Consider the following 20811-nt stretch of genomic DNA (forward strand, 5'->3'; position numbering starts at 1 on the left):
TTGTGTTCGCAGGAGTCAGGTTGAAGGATTCCCAGATGCTGACTTTCTGGGTGTGGGCTGTCTACATTTAACAAAATTACATGTTCACTGAAGAGCTCGCAGTGTTGAGCTAGGGGTGAAAATCACCACATACTATTCCAAGTCTCCAAACCAGCCAGGACTAGGTCATTATGCTTTGTATACCATTTATCCTGGGTAATGAGATCAGGTACCTTTTTGTGTTCAAGTGGTCATTCTATGCATCCAGTTCAATGCATTCCCTTTAATGCGCATGTAACTATGGCAGACCCCTGAGAACATTCAGAGCGTGGAAGCTGATCCTTCAACAGCAAGGCTCAGTGAAGACAACAGTGTTGATCCCACTGAGCTCCCACAGCTCGGTTGGAAGTGAGCTGCATTGTCTTCACGGAGGCTAGAAGTGGATGTTCCTGTGGTTTGGACTCTATATACAGCAAACATGCCTTGATTAGATAAGATAAGATATATTAGATAAGATAATAAATGCTCTGGATAAGGCCTCTGCATTTATTCTGGTTGCTTTCTTTTCCACTCACTAGTGGTCTTGTGGAGTCCAAGTGTTTTGTGGCTCTCTAAGAGCCTGATATCTGGGACTGGTCAGGGGACAATGACAGAACTGTCTTCTTTTTCTGCCCTTTGCACAAATAAACAACATGCTTGAGACATTTCTTCATTTCCTTTTATCAGTGCATTGTGTCCTTCTGCTACAGCTTCTCCTTATCTTGTTATTTTGATGCACCTGCTTCTTTATTTTTTTGTAGCACAGATTGCATTATGAGAGCTACCACATTTGGCATAAATGAGGGTGTAAAAGAAATGGAGCAACACTTGCAAGATTTAGGTCAACAGCTGTGCTCCCAGCAGGAATATTATTTTAATTATTTGTTTGATTAATAATTAAATAATAATAATCAACAATAGTCATTGCTCTGCCCTGTTTCAAGGTAAAGTGACAAAATTTTTCAATGAATCGTTTAAACTATTTCGGTTTGTAATTTTTGAGATGCTTTATTTGGCTGATGATTGCATATTTTTACCATGTAAACTAATTGAAATTCATCCTGAACTCAAGAGAAGACCTTTATGGATTTTTTTAAATGTGGAGAAAAAAAAAAAACTAAAAAATCTCAGTAATTCAAAGAACTGGTCAAAACTGACTGAACATACTGAATGTTTTCCAGCAACAACACAAGTTAAATAGAAAAATTCCTGGCCAGTTTTGTTGATAGCATTTGCAAGTAGGAAAGTTTGATATGTAGCAAGTGGAAAATTGTTTTTAATTTTCATTTAACTTGTTAGGCAGAGGGATGAAGTCAAGCAAGGCAGTCTTGGTATTCTTCACACAGGCTAGAAGGGGGCAAGGTGCTGTCTTTGAAGTGTTCCTGCAGCCTTACAAGCCTTGCAAGGCTGTTCTTACAGGCACAACTTTGCCCACTTCCCTTCTCAAAAGAAGGAGCATGCTGGGCCTCTGCGAGGCTGGGGAGTGGACTAAGGAGTCCAAAGATACTATTTGAAGGCATGGTCCGCCATTCATCCTGCTGGCATAACCAGCCCAAATCACCTGGCTAGAGTCAGATGTGTAGGAAGAAGGATGCTGTGATAAAAGACCATTGCATGACTTCTGGTCTTAGGAAGCCTTAACTTTCAGGTGTGCCACTCAGATCTTAAGTTTAGCTACTGAAGAGGAGCTGCCCACAGACCTGTAATACAGGAAACAGAAGATTCTGCATGCAGAAAGGGTGCCTTCCATTTGCTCTGCTTGTCTAGAGTGGGACACTCGTGCTGTGCAAGCTGGAAACTTCTTTCCTAGGTGTCACAGCTGGAGAAGTGATAATAAATAACAAATCTTCATGTTCACCAGCCTAGGAGTATCAGACAAACAAGGGACCATGGGCAGTGCATAACTTTCAAAGTTATCCTGGTCACTCATGCTGCCAGCAAGCTTACATCTGGGAAATCAGGACCCAGAGGAGAGAGAACTGCATTTGTGGCAGTCTCATAATGCACACCTTCTGCATGGGATTACTGTGGAAGCACATCATTTTGACAGCATGGGAGGTGACAAAAGGTGTTCATGTTTATGAGAGCTACTTTTCTGTCACTTTTCCCTGTGCTGATTCACTAACAACTAAAGATGAAAAGCCTGAGCTGTCCTAGACAGGGAGATGACTGTTATCTATTGCCTTCTATCTAGAAAGTTCTTGTCCCCTCCCACGCTAAGCTGACGGCTGAGATCTAAGGATGGACTATATGGTAGCTGTCATGGCATCAAAGCTTGTTTGACACATTTCTGTTCTGTTTTTTTCACTTCTCACCAATTTGTTTTTCTGGGTTTTATTTTCTTCCACCATTTTTCAATTGATTTTCAGTCTTTCCTTAGTGGCATGCAACTTCAGTCACATTCAAGTTCTAGCCATGGCTGAAATCTTGCAAATGTGCATCTGAGGCAGTTTTAGCTCCCTTCTGACAAAATGTCCGTTTCCTTGGCTGGGTAAGACACCTGCTTCATTCATGACCTCCCTCCAGGGTGCCCACGGCACACACATGAACTGAATCTCAGATCACAGACAAATAGCCAGAACATTCTAAGCTAAACGGGATGTCTTGAAGACTACACATTGACTTCTTGAGTGTCAGTGATGATGAATAAACTTAAGAGATGATTGGGAAGGCGACATCTGTTTTGCCTGCTTTGTTCAAACTCCAGTGCAGTCTTTTACAGGCTTCTCTAAAATCAGCTTCACCAGGCTGTCCTTGTGAGTCTTCATCACCAAATTGCCTCTTTGATTGCCAGCAGGGCATCTTCACTCTACTCCCAGTACCAGCTTCCTCTTCTTCATCACAAGGAAAGACAATAGGCCTTTTGATGATAATCCTTGGAGCTGGCACCCTGACTTGAAATGACATTACCACTATGCTTACCTTTCCTGGACTCCAGGATGAACATCCAAGAATCACACTTAATGAAAAAAAAAAAAAAAGGGTAGTTTTCTTCAAAGATATTTGCCTGACCAAGGAATCAAATCTCCAGTTTCAGAAGCAGCGTGGGCGCTGAGGAACCCCTGTATATCTAGGGAGCGCAGCGAAGCTTCAGGCAGAGCTGTGCCCTTAAGCACCCCTCAAGCAGGTTGGAGCATGCAAATATTCCAGCACACTGTTATGTGGATATGTCAACACAGGACCCAAACAGAAAATAAAATGGGTTATGAGCAGTGAGGATGCCCCAACTTTGCTCAGTGCACATATACCAAACCTGCAACAAAAACCAACATGAAATCGACTGTAAAAGCCACTTCAGTCATGCAGGCCCTTTCAGAACTTTCTTCTGAGAGGGAAAACTACTGAAACGTCCCCTGGATGTGGGGCACCTTACCTTTGAGAACTGGGAAATTCGTTCCTTAGAGGAAAGACAGATTTGGAGCTGTGGATGCAAAATGGAAAAGGACAGTATATGGGATGGAGAAATCACATAGCCTTTTGTTAGCTATATCTTGTACACCTTGGATGATGCAGCATTCAGAGGTGTATCTGTAAGTCCCAAGCATCAGAATTCACCCTGAGTAGGAGCTGGTTGTCCTCGATGAGCTACTTTAGGAACCTGTGACAGTGATGTGTTAGCGTGCCAGCAAGCACCGCAGGCTTTTCCCTAAGAACGTTAGTACAGGTCTCCAGGCAGAGGTTAGACCTCTGTGCATGAGGTGAGCTCTACCAGTCACGACCGTGCCAGAGCTGAGAGATCTTTTTGCTCTGGCCTGCCTTGTGACCAGCCATGTGGCACTTCTTCGAGTTCAGCCAACAAGCTCTTTCCAAGTCCTCACTGACCCTCACCTCTCGCATTTGGAGGGGAGCCTCAGCTCAGAGAAGTCTGTATCCTTGCTGGCCTGACAGTTGGGTTTTGTGCCCTAGGGCCTTTACTGAGAGCTTGTCACACCCCCTTCCATGTCATGATTCTTACCTGTGTGTGTTCACGATGAGGGAGAACTACTGAAAATGACAGTTTTCCTCATTTCTCCCTCTCTGATTCTATCTCTCTTCACATGAGAAGTAAATAATTGCTGAAAAACGCTGCCTGTGTTCCATTAAGTAGAGAGAAACAGGAGTTCCTCTCTCTTCTTGGCTTCTTTTATTGCCGCTGAAGTTGCGTATCAATGACATGCCATCTAAACGTAAATCTGGCAAGAAGAACAAATGCTACTGTAGCCCTTGAGCAACAGCACAGAACTGATCTGCCAACACTCTTTTGAACTGCAAAGCTTTGATCATATTAGACATCGCAGGGTTTGAAACCATCGCTTCCTCCTCTCTGTGCTGTGCCACAGACTGGGAGCAGACATTGGTGCCCTGCGCAGACTGGGTCGCGCCTGCAGGGCTGGGACTTGCACTGGGACCTGGGCCCGTCTCACTCCACCAGCCGGCTGTGCGCACCGGGCCCGCTCACCTGGCTCTGTGCTGAGGCTGCTCTGGCTGTCTGCTGTCCCTCACACTGGATAGGCGAGGAGTTAAGCCATCGCTTCCGCTTCAGGGCTCCGGTCCTTGCTCCTGATGAGCATTTTGGGCTCTTTGTAGGCCAGCTGGGACCTGAGGCCTTGGTGAGGGATGGGCACAGCACAGTCGAGGTTGAGGGAAGTCTGACAACAAGACGCAAAGCCCGCAGCACTGCTTGCTCTAAGAAGTTGGAAAGATTGTTAAAATGCTTGGTATTATGAAGAAACCTATGGAGCTCAGAGAGATTGGTCAGAAGGGTGCGGTAGGCAGGTAGGGACGGGACGTGGAGAAAGGTAGGGATAAACGCAGAGGGACTGTCCAAGAAGTCATGCTGAAAGATATGAAGTAAGGCAGGGAGATCGGCTCCAGGGAGAGAGGTGTTTGGCCACCCGCTGCTGAGCTCCCATCAATTTCCAGCCCCGTGAGCTGGCACATCCCAGCCCATCTCCTCGTGGTGACTGGGATAGCCTGCCAGAGCCTTGCAGCCGGGCAGCGCATGAGGTCTGTTCTGGCTCAGCTTTCTTCTGTCCCTTTCTCTCTGTTAACACAGAGATTCTGCACATGCTTTCTCTCTAACAGCAACACAGCCATTCTCCCTGGAGCACTCTGTGAGTCCTTCCAGGGGCAGTAACACGAAGATGCTTGCCCCACACAACGCTTGCTGTCGCCTGAGCAGCTGCTCACCGCTCTGTGGTGCTCCTTGCCAGTGTTGTCTAGATAGTGGCTGCAAGTAGCATCCCATCCATCTCGATCTTCCTACCATCTGGTGCTTCTAGCAGGTGAGAAGGTAGGAGGCAGGCAGAGAAAGAAAGAAGGGGTTTTGCTGGTGGCTTGAAGATCCAGGCCTAGAAAAAAGCTGCAGTGCTAATGTTACAGGTGCCTGGTTAAAGCAAAGCAGAAAGTAAATACGCGCGTGAAGCATTTATTTTTTCCATTCATCACAATGCACTTTTTATTTTTGACCTTAGCCTCAAGAATGGTGCCAGACATGTTCTGTGATTTCTCCCCTTTTCCCCTCCAGATGTCCAAATGGATTCTTCGGACAGAGATGTTTGGAGAAACTGCCTTTGCGATTGTACATGCCAGATCCTAAGCAAAGTATGTTTGAAGACAAACACACACCACACTACTTAAAACCTCCTGGGCACAGCGTGGATGTAGAGTGGTCTAGTCAGGGATGGCTCTTGGTGTCAGCTTTGGGCTAGGGCTTAGGGCTGCAGGTAAGGGCGCAGGCTGAAAGCAGACAGATAGGAGTTGTGAAAGGGATCAGAAAGGGGCCTCAGTTTGCTCTGTCTGGGTGTCATTTTGCTATCTTGTTTCTTTCTTTCTGGTTTTCTTTCTTTCGGTAGGTGTCCGATCGAATTCACAGGAGACCGGTGTCAGCATTTCGCAATGGTCAGCTTCTCCAGTATGTCTCTTTCTACTTCTCTCTCTCCCTGGTTATTGTAGCTCTGTGTCATGTCCTTAAAGCAGGTTCTTCTGTTCTCCAACAGCCCTCTTCCAGTCTTGTGCACTCCCAGCTCTGCTTGACCCTTAAGAGGAGCTGTGATCGTTGCCAAGAGGAGAACCTGGGCTGTTGCTGTCTTCCCATTTATTAGAATGATTTCTGATTGAATTTAAAGTTGCTTGCTCTTTTCATGCAAAACACAACTGAGGCACGAGGTTATTGTGGTGTGCTGTGTGAGAACAGTCTTGTGTGATAAACTGTATCTGCTGGCACTGCTGTCTCAACACAGACTGTGGTGCAGTGCAAGAGATCTGTGTTTTTCCTACGACTCTTGCAGTTTGGGTGTGTGAGTCTCTCTGTACCAACTGCAGAAAACACAATGAGGGCAGTACTGAAATTTCCCCTGTGCTGAGGATGTGTTTTTTGTTTCCAGAAGTTAAACTGAGCATTAAATGCTGTTCAAATGAGATTGTAAGAGGATGGCCCCAGGTAGGGCAGAACATAGGATGCATGCCTGGAGTACGAAAGACCATGTTGGACACTGCCATGGTCTCAGGGCTTCCTCCCTGCGATGCCATGCAGCATATGGACAAAATCTGCTGATTAGGCGTCTCCAACCATATCCATCCTGGACACAGAGATGTTCCCATCTCTCCTCGTGGGTTGGACAGCCGTGCATGTGGGGCGGTGTCTAACTACAGTGACTGATCCCTTAACTTCGTATGCAGTGAATGTAAGTACCCTACAAGCCTTCCCAGTGTCTAGCTCTCAGCTCTTATGTTCTCTGCGTCTCCAGAGATGCCTCGCTTGTTCATTTTGTTCACTGCAGATAGTTTTTGACAGATTGATATTCAGACTGCGTCCCAGCACCAGAGGGGTCCTTGTGTGGGTAAGGTCTGACCTGAAATGTGATTCAGGGCTGAGCCTGCAGTTACAGCAGTGTGACCTCTGTGTACACCCTGTCTCTGTGCTAGCCATTGGGACCACAACAAATGGTGGTTTTAAAGAGAGGCTTTTTGAAAAAAGCCACAGAAGAGGCCTTAATTAGTGGGAACCAGAGGAAGAAAGACCTCTCCATGATATCTCCTTGATTGTCAGTATTGCCTCTGTTACCTCTCCTTAAGAAATCCTGCAGTCCTTGTCCTGAACTGGCAGGAGCAGGAGTCTCATTAGCACATACTAATAGTTGGCTAGGGCTTGCATTAAGCTCTTCTACAGAGTATACAGGCAAGACATTAATGGGCTTCGAAGCCCTTGGGACAGCTTGATTTTTTACACTGCCTTTTGTTCCAGATTAACTTCCAAAGTGAAAACCTCCATTGGTTTATTTTTTTCAGATAAAACATCTAAGTAAGGCTTTTTTTTTTTTTCCAATGACTCACCAAAAAATCTGTTTTCATATTTAACCCGATACAAAAGGGTTTCTTTTCCACTTCGGATCCCATAGTGTCAGGGACCCCAGCTGCAGACAATATTGGGACACTCACCTGCTGAATCTGATTTGTAGGGTGCTTCATGAGGTGATGTCCCACACAGTTAGGTGTTATTGCTACTGTGCTGCAAAAACAAAATGGGTGAACACGAGTTCTATGTCAGAAAAGTGCTTTTTCAGAACATTAATAGCGATAGGAAACAGCATGCATTTTAACCCCAGCCTGCAGAATCCAGATTTTTATGGGAATGAGAGATTTGTTTAAGTTTTATTTATATGTTAGAGGAACAGTGCCAGCTTTAAAACTGACACATGTACATTTTCTTACCTCTATTCTTTTTTAACCACAGGATAGTAAGTTAAAAACAGTTTAACAATCCAGCTTGCCTGTCTGAACTTGGATAAAAATCATCTAAGATGATTCATATGTGTTTATAGCTGTTTTCACTTTCAGGTCACAGTTGGGTAATATACGTAGCAGCTATACTGCAGCAAAGAATGCACTGAACTTGCCATTCTTCCAATTAGGAAAGGCATTTCACTTGAGTCTGGGTTGTGTGAGTGCTTACTTTCTACTTCAAACAATAATTAGGGCACAGTAGAAGCTGCTGTTGCTCTCTAATTCGCTCTGTTCTTCGTCCCATATGGGTTCTGACAGGTCAAAATTTGAAATGCTTTGAATGAAGTTCAGTCATTTCCATTGGAAATAAAAGAGCTCTGACCTGATTGTTGTTTTGAGAACACTGCCAGCACTTGACAGATACTTAAATAGTAAGTAATGACACCTACTCCGGTGTTGTATTGAATATATTTGGAGCGTTTTAGGTTTTCAGGCCTAGATAGAAGGGTCCTGCCTCTTTAACTTAAACATTAAATAACACACATTCTGTAGGTATATCCCAAATCTGTGACAGAGCCTCTGCAAAGTAAACTGCATTTAATACCCGGTTCTGAAACAATGAGGCGGACACTTAGCTGCGTTTGGGCTAGAGCAGGAGATGCTTGCCATCTTAGCAGCATCGTGCTGGATGTTGTGCATCTTCCTTCTGGGTGCAGCTTCCTGTCTCACCAGTTTGAACCCTTAGTCAGATTTTGCACAGGAAAAAAAACAAAACGTTGTCCAGTGGTTCTCATTGCCTGCTTGGAAGTTTGCTTTGAAGGTTTCTTTTCCCCTGATTATCAGAAATTCCTGCTAAATTACTGTAGTTACAAAGATGAAAGTTGTATTTAGATTGGTTTTCTTGTGTGTGACAGTTCCGTGTTGCTATTAAAAGCACAAGACCAAGTGCCCACTGCCAGACACATTCCGTGCATGTACCCCAGTGTTTGAAAATGTTCAAGATGGTCTTTTTTCCTATGTTGTGCTCACAGTATTGCTATTTTCTAATAGATTGGTACAGAGGAACTCACTGTGAATTGTATTATTGGGATATCTTGGAGACATCCCACTCTGTCCTGAGTCAGCCCTTATTTGACTGAATAGCATTTACCCTTGGTAGGAATTTGCAACAGCTGAAGTCAAATGATAATCTCAGTGGTTGGTTCCTATCTGCTTGTAAGGAGTGTACATTTCATTTTGCTTGCATTGTCATGCAAATATACCAGGAAATGTGTGGAGATTCTACAGGAAAAAAAAAAAAAAAAAAAGAGAATTATGCTAGAGCAGCTACTTATCTGCACAAATGGATGCATTGTGCAAACAGACAACACTGTCCTGGCCCAGCAAGGAGGCATTTCTGAGCAGAGCTGTGGTACTGTGACACCTCTCGCAGCCTGCCGGTGTCGGTTGCTGTCTCCCTGATGATCTGCTTCAGCAAGACTCATACCTTAGGAGCTGTAAGCAGACATGTTTGTTGTGTGGAGCAGTGGCTGAGCACACACAGATAGCTGATTACCAGCGGATGGGCAGTGACCTGCTAAGCTGCACCAGCACAGATAAAGGTGTTCCAGACACTGACACTTAGTATCACACATCTAGTAAGCCTGGGCAAAGACTTAGAAGGAGACTCAAAAGGTTTATCTTGTTTATCGTAGGTCAGGTTTATGGCAGCATGACAGATGGCTTTGTCACTCTGTGATTTTGTCACAGAAAACCCACCAGAAGATACAAGGGAAGAGGAATGTCAGAATAATTGCGCATTCACTAAGATGAAAAAAGGTGAAAGGTGCATACGTGAGAAGAAGATAATTGCCCTGATGCTGCCTGAAGTCTGCTTAGACCCCTTATGCTTACATGAAGTTCCACTGATCTCAATGGGTCTCTGCACTCTCCTCCATCCACGTATATGAAACTGACAGATTAGGGTTGGAGAATCATGTAAGGCTTTAAGTAGCCTTAGAGAGGCTATAAAATATAACCGAGGGACATTAAAGAAATATTTAATTTTGACTGAAGAGGAATTAATTGCTGTGGACAAACCAGACAGTGACAGTCTGCAATTGCTCCACAAGAGAGGAGTGCCCTGTAAATGAGAACACAGAGAATTATTTCCATGGATTCTGAGTCACTAAATCATCTTACTGAGATATTTTTCACATCAAATTTGGCGTATTTCTGTCTCCACACAGTTATAGTTTCAGATATAATTAATGTAGTGCATTGTACATGTGGTGTATGCATACAGATGTTCTGTGAAGTCATACCACAGGCTTCTTTCAGGAGTTAGATCTTGTACTTGTGGTTTATCTCTGATGAAACTACAGAGCTGAGAGCCTGTAACTCCAGAATGTGTCCTAAACCAGAAATCCTCCCTGACCCTGCCACTGGGATTGCAGTGTGCAGGGGAAGAGGAATCAGCCATACCAGTAGCCCAAGTTCACGTCATGAACTCTTCTTCTGACCCCTCTTTCTTCATGCCCCCCCTGTTTGCAACAACAATGAAGTCAGACCCTCATTATTTTTTCAGTGAGTTTTCAGACATCTTTGTTAGAGGTTAGAATCTAATTCTGTGCTCTGGGCTACCTTTCTGGTATACCTTTATATACCTGCTGGCTCTCAAGCGTGTGGATATAGCTAATTTAACAGCAGTGCTGGCATCGGGATGAGAGTCCCATCCTTTAGAGGAGCTGAGGGTGGTGAGCATGAATTCATAGGTTTAGCTGTCAGAGGTCTCTCCCAGAGCCTTGAGTGCAGGAGGAGCTGCATGAGAGATCACACGTGTCTTTGTGTGGCGGTCCTTGCACTAGTGAAAGTGAAATTTCAGATCATGCTGTTCAACCACAGCCTTAGCGAATCCATATCACTAGTAACCAGGGACTGTTTTGCAACTTCAGTGGTTGCAAAATCTATTCTGAGATTAACAGCTCTGAGCTTGGGACCAGAATTCTGCTTTCACATGTGACTGTCCAGCGTCTGCTGACACCAGAGCAGAGCCTGAAGCCTGTGGGCATTCCATGCAAGGGGATTCTTTCCTTGGACAGTAGCTGGGTTTGCATGGAACTGTGATTTCCCTGTAATGGGACACCTATAAAAATGGCTCCTCTCTGTCCTCACTTTTATTTTAGAGGACCATATTACTTTAGGGACAGTAGGAAAATACTGCTGTTTGTCCCTGTTTCATTTTTTAAGCAATTAGGTACGCATATTTTTCCACTTCTTTCTTGCTGGTGTTCTTCAGCACACAGCTTCCCTGGAAGAAAAAACAAGCGATGTTGGAGCGTTCTCACCCTGGCAGTACACTTGCTTAGTAGAACCTTTTGATCTGCTTAGAATCCCTTCTTTTTCACTTCTCTTACTTTGCAATCTCATCTCCCAGAGGACCTCCTGGGGTTGTGGTCTTTGCCTTTGCAGGCAGATCTTCATCTCTGCTTGCCCACGTGGGTGAAAAGTTCAGTAACACCACAAGAAAGGTCAGGACGTCTCTGATGTGAGACTTTCCAGCGCATTCTGGAGACTCACCGAATTGACCACACTCTCCTGGGCCCAGCTTCATAGGCACAACTGTATCCTGCAGCAATTTCCAGAAGATAGCAGCTTGTCTGAAGTCATCCTTTCATTTCAGAAATGTGCTTTATTTTTAAAGTGGTGCTGACAACAGAATTTCATATCTGCCTGTTGTACATCAGACCAAGACTAGTTTAGCTTTGTCTTCTACAAAAGCTTTTCAGGCCTTTGTGAAACCCTGCTGATGTTTAATAGTAAATTAGCAGGCCGTGCGCTGGCTGGTTGTAAAGGTCTTGTAAAACACATTGGCAGCTATTTTATTTCTGAAGGCACAGAGATACTGAAAGTTAAACACTGTTAATGCCAGCACTTCTCCTAAGTCTTCACATTTGGATTTTTTCCATCTGAGATTTATGGAATAATTTAAAAATTTGGGATGTAGTTTAATATCTGTGCCAATCTCTTGTCTGTAGAATCTGAAATTAAATCTTAATGTTGCTATTTATTCATTTCCCAAAGTCATTGTCACTGATCAATAGGAGAAATGCCCTACCATTCACACATTTAGTGAAATACTTTCATTTTCTATTTTCCGTTTTTTTCTAATTAAAGCTGAAGTCTGTAGCCTGCCAGTAAACATCCTAGAACAGAGCTGATATCCTTATCTGATGTAATCTAGCATGTTCTCCACTTTTATCCCATATTTCCATATTGGTTTCTTTACCATTTGATTTTAATTCATAGTTGGAGTCTTTGCACTAGCTTGCTTGGGAAGTGCAGAGCAGCATTTTCTGCTACTCCCTGGGAGAACAGGGCTTCCTAAGAGGAGCAAGACACTGCACTTGCTGCATGGCACTCAGTGTAGTCATCTGGAACTATGCATGAGAAGAGCTTGATCTGAGAAGTCAGTGTCTTGCAGATGCAGACTATCTTGTCGTGTCTGCTTGAAGTGAGCACTGATAGGAAGATCATCCTGAGTGCCCAGCTTTTTGTGTCTCCTAGGCTGCCTAATTGTAGCCATCAGAGTTTAGTGTACCTCCTGATCATTTTTCTGTGTGTCAGGACATTCCCTTACAGGCATTACAGATTCCTACCAAGAATAGCTGACAAAAATGGGCATTTCCAAGATGAGAACCACCGTATGTTCTTAACCATGCACTGCAGTGTCTCTGGGTATGATCCGTGTAACGATCTCAACAGCACAATTTCTATGCTATCATGAAATATTTCCTGCAGATCAGACATCTGAGCCTTCCCTCCAGTCATTCTTATGAGGAAGTTAATTTCATAGACCACTTCCAGCCAGAAAACCATAACTGTTTCTAGTTGCAGTGTCTGGATCAGGCTGTCTTCTCCCCACTGTCTACTTTGTAAGTTTCTCGGCTTACTCCTCACATCGCCACCTCACACAGACGTGGTGTTTCTTGGAGTAGATGGATGAACACCCCACTTTGCACTCTTCTGGGACTAATGGAAGGTGTAGACCTGAATTTCAGCTTCTCTCTTCATTCATGCAGCAACAGTTTTGTACCTGCTGATTGCAATATGAGAATGATAATCAGGAGAACACTTCCTTCTTTTTTTAACCTACCTTTCTGTTTCCTACTTAATCTCTCACTCATCTGAACCCTAAAACAGTATGAAGCAATATTTCTAATTCCAGAAACATTCCTCAGCTTCCCTTTAATAACATGATAGCTTCAGACCACTTAATTACAGTGTAATTACTACTCTGTGGTGTGGCTGGCTAATAACAGGGTGTTTGTGGTTTATCGTAACAGGATTATTCCCCTACCCTGGACTGCAGTACAGGTTACCCTTGGGGATCTCCTAAAGTTAATTACTTGCTAATCCACAGAAGCTTGTTGGTACACTATTGTTACATATCTGGACTCCTGAGGCCACCCAGTCATTTTTATTCATACAGCATTGGACAAACTAAATGGCTGTAAGGTTCATGGAAGGTTCATTGACTACTCAGAGAGCTCATGCAATGTCCAGCCCTTAAATCATGTGCAGTGCCCTTGGTTCCCAGCATCATGGCGCTGCTCCCATATGTATCCTGGAGGAAGCCTAGGCCAGGATACAGGAAACAGTGGGCAAGGTGGAGGTGGGTTGATGGAAGGACTTGATGATCTCAGAGGTCTTTTCCGACCTTAATGATTCTGTGATTCAATGATTCTCTTGTCAGTGCAGTTTATTAGTAGTAATCTTTCTGGTCCTCAGAAGTTACTCCACTTTGTTTCATGCCCTGAGCATGCTATGTGACTCAGAGAGCTCAGAGAGCTTGGGTTTGGGGGGTTTGGGATGGAATGACGTGTATGATAGCTAGAGATCTTAACCAAATTCTTAAGCAACCAGAAGTTCACGTAGGCACAGCCATTTGCTGTCTTTTATCTTTCTTAATCATTCTATAAATCTACAATTCAGTGACACCCATCTTGTCTTGAATTCTTACTCATGTAAAGATATTTTATTTTAAAAGGTTTTTTCTGTTGATCATTTGAAGGAGATGAAACACGCTCTAGAACATAACATAGTCACAAAGTCTCCACGCATCAGGTAGTCTTCTGCCCAACAAGAAAAAATCAATAGGTCCATAACACACTCGTCCTACTTAAAGCACCTAAATCCAACTGGATTTTTGCTTTCGGTCCACTTCAGCTGAATTTTATTCCCTGGAGGAATCCAGTACAAGATCCGTGCATCACCTGGATGCTCAGTAAGCTCTGCTTGGAACAGCTGAGTGGTACCGGTCTGGGATGGGATCCAATCTTAATCCCACACAGATGTGCTGAAGCTGAAATGAAAAGCATGAAAATGAAGCATTTTTGTCATCTTTCATGTATTTTCCCTTTTTCCCATCTTCAGTTCTCCCATGCTTGCTGCTTTTCTCTGTTGGATGGCCTTCTCTCATGTTTACAGCAGTTTGGTATTAGAATATTTCCAGACTACTAGTCTGGTCTCCCTTGGGATCAACACAGAAGAGTCTAGTATGGCTTATAGGCACAAGCAATAACACAAATACTGCAAAGTAATGCATTTAAGGGGCGACTAGATACTCTTTCCTTTACACTGACGGCTGCTTGAGGAAGAATGGATTCTATCTCAAGCTCAACATTTCCAGAAAGCTTCAACAGGTATAAATGTGACATGATTTTTCAATAAACTTGTCCTTGTTTCACATGGTTTGGGAAATCTCAGGTGAGGGTGCTGAGCCATAGCTACTTGTCATTGGCCTTGGAGTTGTTTGGAGTTCAGATAGAAGGTTGATGATACGAGAAAAATAATATGTAGAGCTGAGTGCTGTCCCACAGTAATTGATTTGTGTGCTGGCCTCTGGCTATATATTGATTCAATTGGAGCTTGTCCTGAGGGCCTTGGAGTTCTAGCATGCATTAGTCTGTCTGCATAGATGGGATTCATTTGATTACAGCTATCCCAGAGGCGGCTCCCAAGCCTGGAATGCAACACACTTCCCCACTGCCAACACCTCTACAAGCATGGAGTGGCCAGACAGCCAGGGTGTGTGAGATGCAGGCTGATCAGATTGTTGGAGGACACGGTGCAGGTGCTGCACACCATGTTGAGCACCTTCTCCACCTGGCAGCAAATACGACTCAAAGCTTTTAAAGATACATTGCTTTCCCCGATCAATCTCTTAAAAAATAGAGAAGAACTCCTTCAAACATAGAATGCTATCAGAAATACTTTTTTGCTCCAGACCAAAATAAATTGTTGTCTCTAGGAGAAATTTTGTTTTCTCAAACATGCTTGTTACCAGGAGATCCATTACTAATATATCACGTGCTGTGTGGTGCACTGTGTTCATGAAGATGATATCCCTCTGCTCAGTGCAGAAGCATCACCTTTTATTCGTAGAGATGAGGTCTCCTCATTTGCTTCAGGGCAGTAGCCAGTTGAATAATTTTGAACAGTCTGTTCTTAACAGAAGAGGCAAACCTTTCAAATCCCAGAGGACTCTTACAGTGTTTCCTCTTGAGTGTCTTTCCTCCATTGCTGTCCCAGCAGAAGGCCTTACGTGCCTCATGGCCACTTTGAGGAACTCCTGAGCAGGGAAAGGAGTGAGTGCCTCCCTTCTGGATTCAGTTATGGGTGATACAGAAGCAATGCCTGTAGCTGCAACAGGCTGACACATCACCTTGCTTGTAATATCTTGTTGTGCTGGAACTGTTTTTTTTTTTGCATAGCTTTGTTAACAGAGGAGCAGCTTAGAAAAAATGATATGATGGAAATTTTAGTAGCACCTAATATGGCTCCAATAATCCCTTTGCTTTTGAAGCAAGTTGGCTTCTTATCCATGGGAATTTTCTTCTGGAAGTCTGAAAGCACAGCCTGGTCAATTCACAGATCAGAAGAGAGGCTGAGTTTTTAGAAGTCCACTGTCTGCCTGAACAGTGGCATCTAAGCAGCACTGAGGGAGGAACAGTCAGCACATGAGAGACTGAGAAAGTCTGAAGTGTTGAGTAGCTGTGTACTTGAGATGCAGGGGCACAAGCAGATTCAAAGCCACTCTTAGGTTTGCAGATAGAAGCAGGTATGTGCTTTCCAGCTGCTGCAGAGCTGCATAGTTTCTCTGCTGCCCAGGGAACCTGTAGCTAAGATCCAACACGTGAGCTGGCTGTGTCTGCTCTGTGGGACTGGGGAGACCTGAGAACCTGCAGTTCTACTGTAGGGTGCACCACAGGAAGGCTCAAGTTCTGTTTGCACTAACAAAAAACCGTGAGAATGTTCTGAATTGCATCCATTTGTAGCTACATATACGAGAGCAGATCTGTCAGGAAGGAGCAAATGTTTAGGGAGTACACTGCCAAGAGCATACCAACCGTATAGATATTTGGATGAAATTTAATGTATCGCTATCTGCAGTTGTCACGGTGTCAGGTAAAACAGGTTGCATGATGGTAACATGCTCTAGAAAAATGTCAAGGTTAGCAGTGAAAACCGGAAGGCATAGAACAGGTGTAAGGTGTCCAGTTCTCTGCTGTCCACCACATTGAGCCCACAGGACGTGACTGTGAAATGCATGGTAGAGTTCTCCATTCGTTTTGCACAAACGTGAGATGTGAAGCAGAGATCAGCCTGGTTTTGTGGCCTTTAAGTTATACCAAATTTTATTAAAGAATCTTCAAAATCCCCTTAAAAAAAAAATCAAAACAAACAAACAAACAAAACTACCCAACCAACAAACATCAGCACCAATTTGAAGAGAAGAACCTGCTTTAGCTGAAAAGTGTTTACGTGTTCCATAATGATTAGTGCTAATTTCCCTCCCGCACACTCAAGTTTTGAGCAGCATTGAAATAGCAAACCAATCTTCATGTGCAGCAAACAGCAATTCGTGTGGAAAATGTAACAAATCAATCTGGACATCTCCGAGCTGAAAATAATCTTGTCCGTATGGTGATTTGGAACAAAAGAGCTCACTTTTATGTGCAATGATAAGTATGGAGAGCTTTAATATTTATGTGGAAAAAAATTGTCTTTAAGTGAGGCTGGTACCAGGAAAATTAATGAAATTCAAGAATGGATTTTTTTTTTCAGAAAAAAAAAAAAAAAAAAAAAAAAAAGTTGCCTGTTCTGGACAACGGCGCTGTTGATTCATTAGACAAAGCCTGCTCTGCGTAGCAGTGTGTCTGCAAGATGAGCTGCAGTCGCAATTGTAACCAATTTGAATCTGAAAGCAGATGCTCCAGTTTGTGCTTTTTCTTTCTCTTTTTTTGGCATGCTTGTCGTTTCTGAAAATGCAGAACCACAGCAGAAGTGAAATTTGGAAGATCACAGACTCGAGGGAAGCTTCCAGTGCAATTTGCACTTTTAGATCTGCAAGGGATTCATTACCTTTGCCAGGGCAACTAATCACTTGCAGTATCAGTGGTACAGCTGCAAATCCGTGCTGCTAAGAGCAGTGCTTCACCATGCACATGCCGGCAGGAGGTGAGCAGGCCGTGCTGCCAGATGACATTGTGCATCCAAGACCAGACCTGAGGTCATGGGCAGGAGAGCTGTGCTTGCAGGCCCCGTGCAAGTGCCTGCACGTGTCTGCTGAGCGCGCTGCTTTGTGCGCAGCCCCGGGCACAGGGGCACATGTTGCCTGTAGAATGCGAATGAATGGTTATCAGGTTCACACGGTCACTATGTGTTTTGGCCTGTCTGGAGTCAGGAGTTGTTTCAGAACAAGTGTACCTTTTTTTTTTTCTTTTTTTTTTTTTTTTCCTGCCTAACCTGTAAATTCCACATCGGGTACTAACAAACATGGCTCATCTCAAAAGAATTCATAATCAACTAAAAGAATTCATAATTAACTTCCACTGCAATTTGTTTGGGTCTTCCTTTACATAAGATATAAGCTCTGGTGGGATTTTAAAATGCTCTGAAGCATACACTGTGTTCTGTGTAACTGCTGCTGAGCCTACAGAGACGCTAACTGCTGTAACTGCACAGTGTGTTTGTGTATGAGAGATCTCTGACAGACCTGTTTTTCTTTTTCTCTTTCTCTTCCTTGTCTTCTTTCTGCATTGGCAGAGCATCTTGGATTTGAATTAAAGGGTATGGAACAACCATTCATTTATTAATCAGAAGCCATTAAGAGCTGCCCACATTATATTTATGGCTTTAATGGGATGATTAAAAAATCAGCTGTTCTGTTCTTTTCCCTGGCACCAAGACAGATGTTTGGATTAAAAACCAAAACAAAGTAAAAATGCAAAGTCGAAATGTAAAATGATAAAAACGCAGGTGTATTTTTAGCAGCACTTTTTTCTTTGTTCCGAGCAGCAGCCAGGTGCGTGTGGCACGACCGAGATGTTCCAAACCATGGTCTCCTCATTGGACTTCTGTGCCTTTAACCAAAAGGCAAGAGTTTGTGTCAGTCCTAAAGGCTGCCAGCAGGCACCACTTGGGGACAGGCAGGGGAAGGCGAGTTTTAGGAAATTTTAGTGCTTTTGCAGCGCTGCCGTTCTGTGCGCCAACATCCACTGTGTCCTATGAAGGGCCAGGAGGGGTTTTACCTCCTCCCAAAGGCCGTCTGCTGCCTTCTGTTCCTGACAGGAAGAAACTGACCCATGGAATGTGACGGGAGGTGAGCTCCTCTAGAAGACACTGAGCCCGGGGAAGTCAGTGTGATGCTGAGCTGGTGGCAAGCTAAAGCGTGGAAAAACACTGGCTTACAGCCTCTTGGAAACAGGCGACTGCCTGCTCCTACCCAATTGCTCACAGTCATAGTGTTTTTCCTCCTTTCTCCTAACTCTGTTTTCAGACGTGTATCAAATCTCTCTGGAGCAAGCACCTGGAAAATCAAATCCCTGGGTTAGGTTTCCCTGGGTGCGCAGACGAGTGTGGGAGGGGTTGCTCACCAAGAACAGAGAGGTTTGTCTTTATCACTTAGCTTAAAAAAATTGGCCCAGCAATGCCATCTGGAGCAGATCTTCTCATAAAGATACTTCAATTCAATTTGCTAGAGACATGGGGACACCAATATTTCACTTCCGGATGCTAAATTGGCTTCTTGGGGCCCTGAGCCGGAGGGCCGTGCACAAGCTGAAGCTGGAGAAGTTGGTCTCTGCTGGCTTTTGCATGCCTTTCCCCCAGGGCCCGTGTGTATCACCAGCAGCTTGTTCCTGCAGCAGAAAATGAATGCATTTTGTGGTTTCAGAGAAAGTGGTGCTGCTAATACTAATACACTTAAACAAATGTTAAAATTAAGGATTTTTGACATCCCTTTTTTGTTGACTTTTGTCCTTTTCCTCATCCATTCTCAATGTCATCACAGAACCGCACACATCCCGTTCCCAGTCTGCAGTCGTCTCTTCTCTGCCATTCGTCTCTCACTCTCATGCGTTGCTGTGAACCCATGGCTGGACTGTGATTCTGTCGACATTATGTGACACAACATGGTTTGTTCGTAGTGTTTGCTGCTGTAGAGTGACAATGCTGCTGATGAAGATGTGGCATTTTAGAGCACGCAGACACAAATGGACAAGTCCTGCTCCAGGATCTTACCTTCCCAAACACAGAATTGCAGAAAGCATTCTCCTGTTTTCTGTGTCTTTGTCGAGATGATTTTATGCAGCACGAAGATATTATTTTACCAAGCATCAACTGTAATGAGATGTTAGGAGCTGAGCTAAATCACTGACAGCAGGTCATTTAATTTTTCATTTTTGCAGTAGTGATGCACAGCCTCCAGCTTCACTGCTTCACACAGCAGAGCTGTCAGCTCGGGGAAGAGCACCTGAGTCTGCATTTCTGATGAACTGAATTATTCCCCTTACAATGCAGGTGGGAGTTCAGGAGAGCCAGACATATAGAGTTCTGTGCCCACATGACTGCCTGAACAGAGGCCAGGGTTTGAGCCTTGGATGAAATTTTTTTAGGTAGCTAACAGGCTAAAACGCTTCATGGTTTTGATGGCTTTGCTCTCTTTGTCCCTCTCCCTTCCGTAATTCAAACAGAAGGATTTAAACTTGAAAAAAAAATGTCTTTATGGCAAGAGATGTAGCTGGTAAAGAGGCTTTGAAAATAATTGGCTCCATGGATTGGTCTGTGGTGAAAAATGTCCTTCTCCCCCCCCCTGTTTGTGGTAATTGGTGAAGAAATACAGTTGGGTAGCAGCTAAATTCTTGCCCAGTGCCATCTGTACCCAGGACATGACCCTATCTGGTTCTGATGCTGATAAAATCTCTGAGGTTCCTGTCTGAAGGAAATAGCTGTCCAGCTGTAAGCCAGGTCCCAGACCTGTGCAAGAGCAAGAAAACTTGTCTGCCATGGTTGCTGATGTCTGGAACAGGAAGGACCTCCCTGGTAGGAGCCGGTCCTGCACCGTCTGCGCTCCGGCCTGAGGCAGTGCAGGTGGCTGCTGCAACTGCTGCAGCCCAGTCAGCTGCAGTCAAACAAGCTGTGTTCTGTCATTGCTCACACCGGCTGCGGAGATGGAGTCTGGGGTCTGGCTGCCCACGTCCCTGGTGCACGGGGGGACGTGCTTCTGGGCGAGCTCCACCAGCACTCAGAGAGCCTGATCAAGCCAAAGGCCAGGGCACAGCCAAGAAGGGTGTACATTTATTTCTTTAAACTGTAGCTTTGCAACAGAGGCATGAAGCAAGCCCTCCTGATGATATTTTGCATCCTCACGTCAGGATGGTTATTTGCAGCCCCTGGTTTAGCAGTTCTTCCTTCATTTCCACTTTGAGTGCTAGACAAAGATAAGCATTTTTCTCAGCACTTTTTTATTTTATTTTATTTTATTTTGTTTTGTTTTGTTTTGTTTTGTTTTGTTTTATTTTATTTCCAAAAAGCACTTTCCTTTCTAAATTGGAAATTTGAGATTAGTCGAAATATTTCTTTATCTGGAATACTTTGTTACTTATCCAATGGTCTTTTTCTGGAGTCTGGCCCTACTTCTAGTTGATGCTAGCACCTGAAACCAGACCTGTTTCTCTTCTAGTTTTATATCTCATAGTTTTTGTAGCTCACGTATTCCATTGAAAGTATCTAGTGTGTGCCAGTGGAACACGCCGAGCACAGCAA

At 44.1% G+C, this 20811-nt stretch overlaps 1 protein-coding gene across 2 annotated transcripts in view; it reads left to right on the forward strand.

The window, feature by feature from the left end:
- The window catches only part of NRG2 (neuregulin 2), a 152758-nt gene that overhangs the window by 123118 nt on the left and 8829 nt on the right, over positions 1-20811 (forward strand). For both annotated transcript variants that reach the window (XM_048960573.1, XM_048960574.1), the window contains 2 exons: positions 5853-5911; positions 17812-17835. In XM_048960573.1, the coding sequence (XP_048816530.1) occupies positions 5853-5911; positions 17812-17835 (83 nt within the window). The remainder of the gene's footprint in view (positions 1-5852; positions 5912-17811; positions 17836-20811) is intronic.

The sequence above is a fragment of the Lagopus muta genome, chromosome 14 (assembly GCF_023343835.1).
Source record: "Lagopus muta isolate bLagMut1 chromosome 14, bLagMut1 primary, whole genome shotgun sequence".
Lineage (NCBI taxonomy): Eukaryota > Metazoa > Chordata > Aves > Galliformes > Phasianidae > Lagopus > Lagopus muta.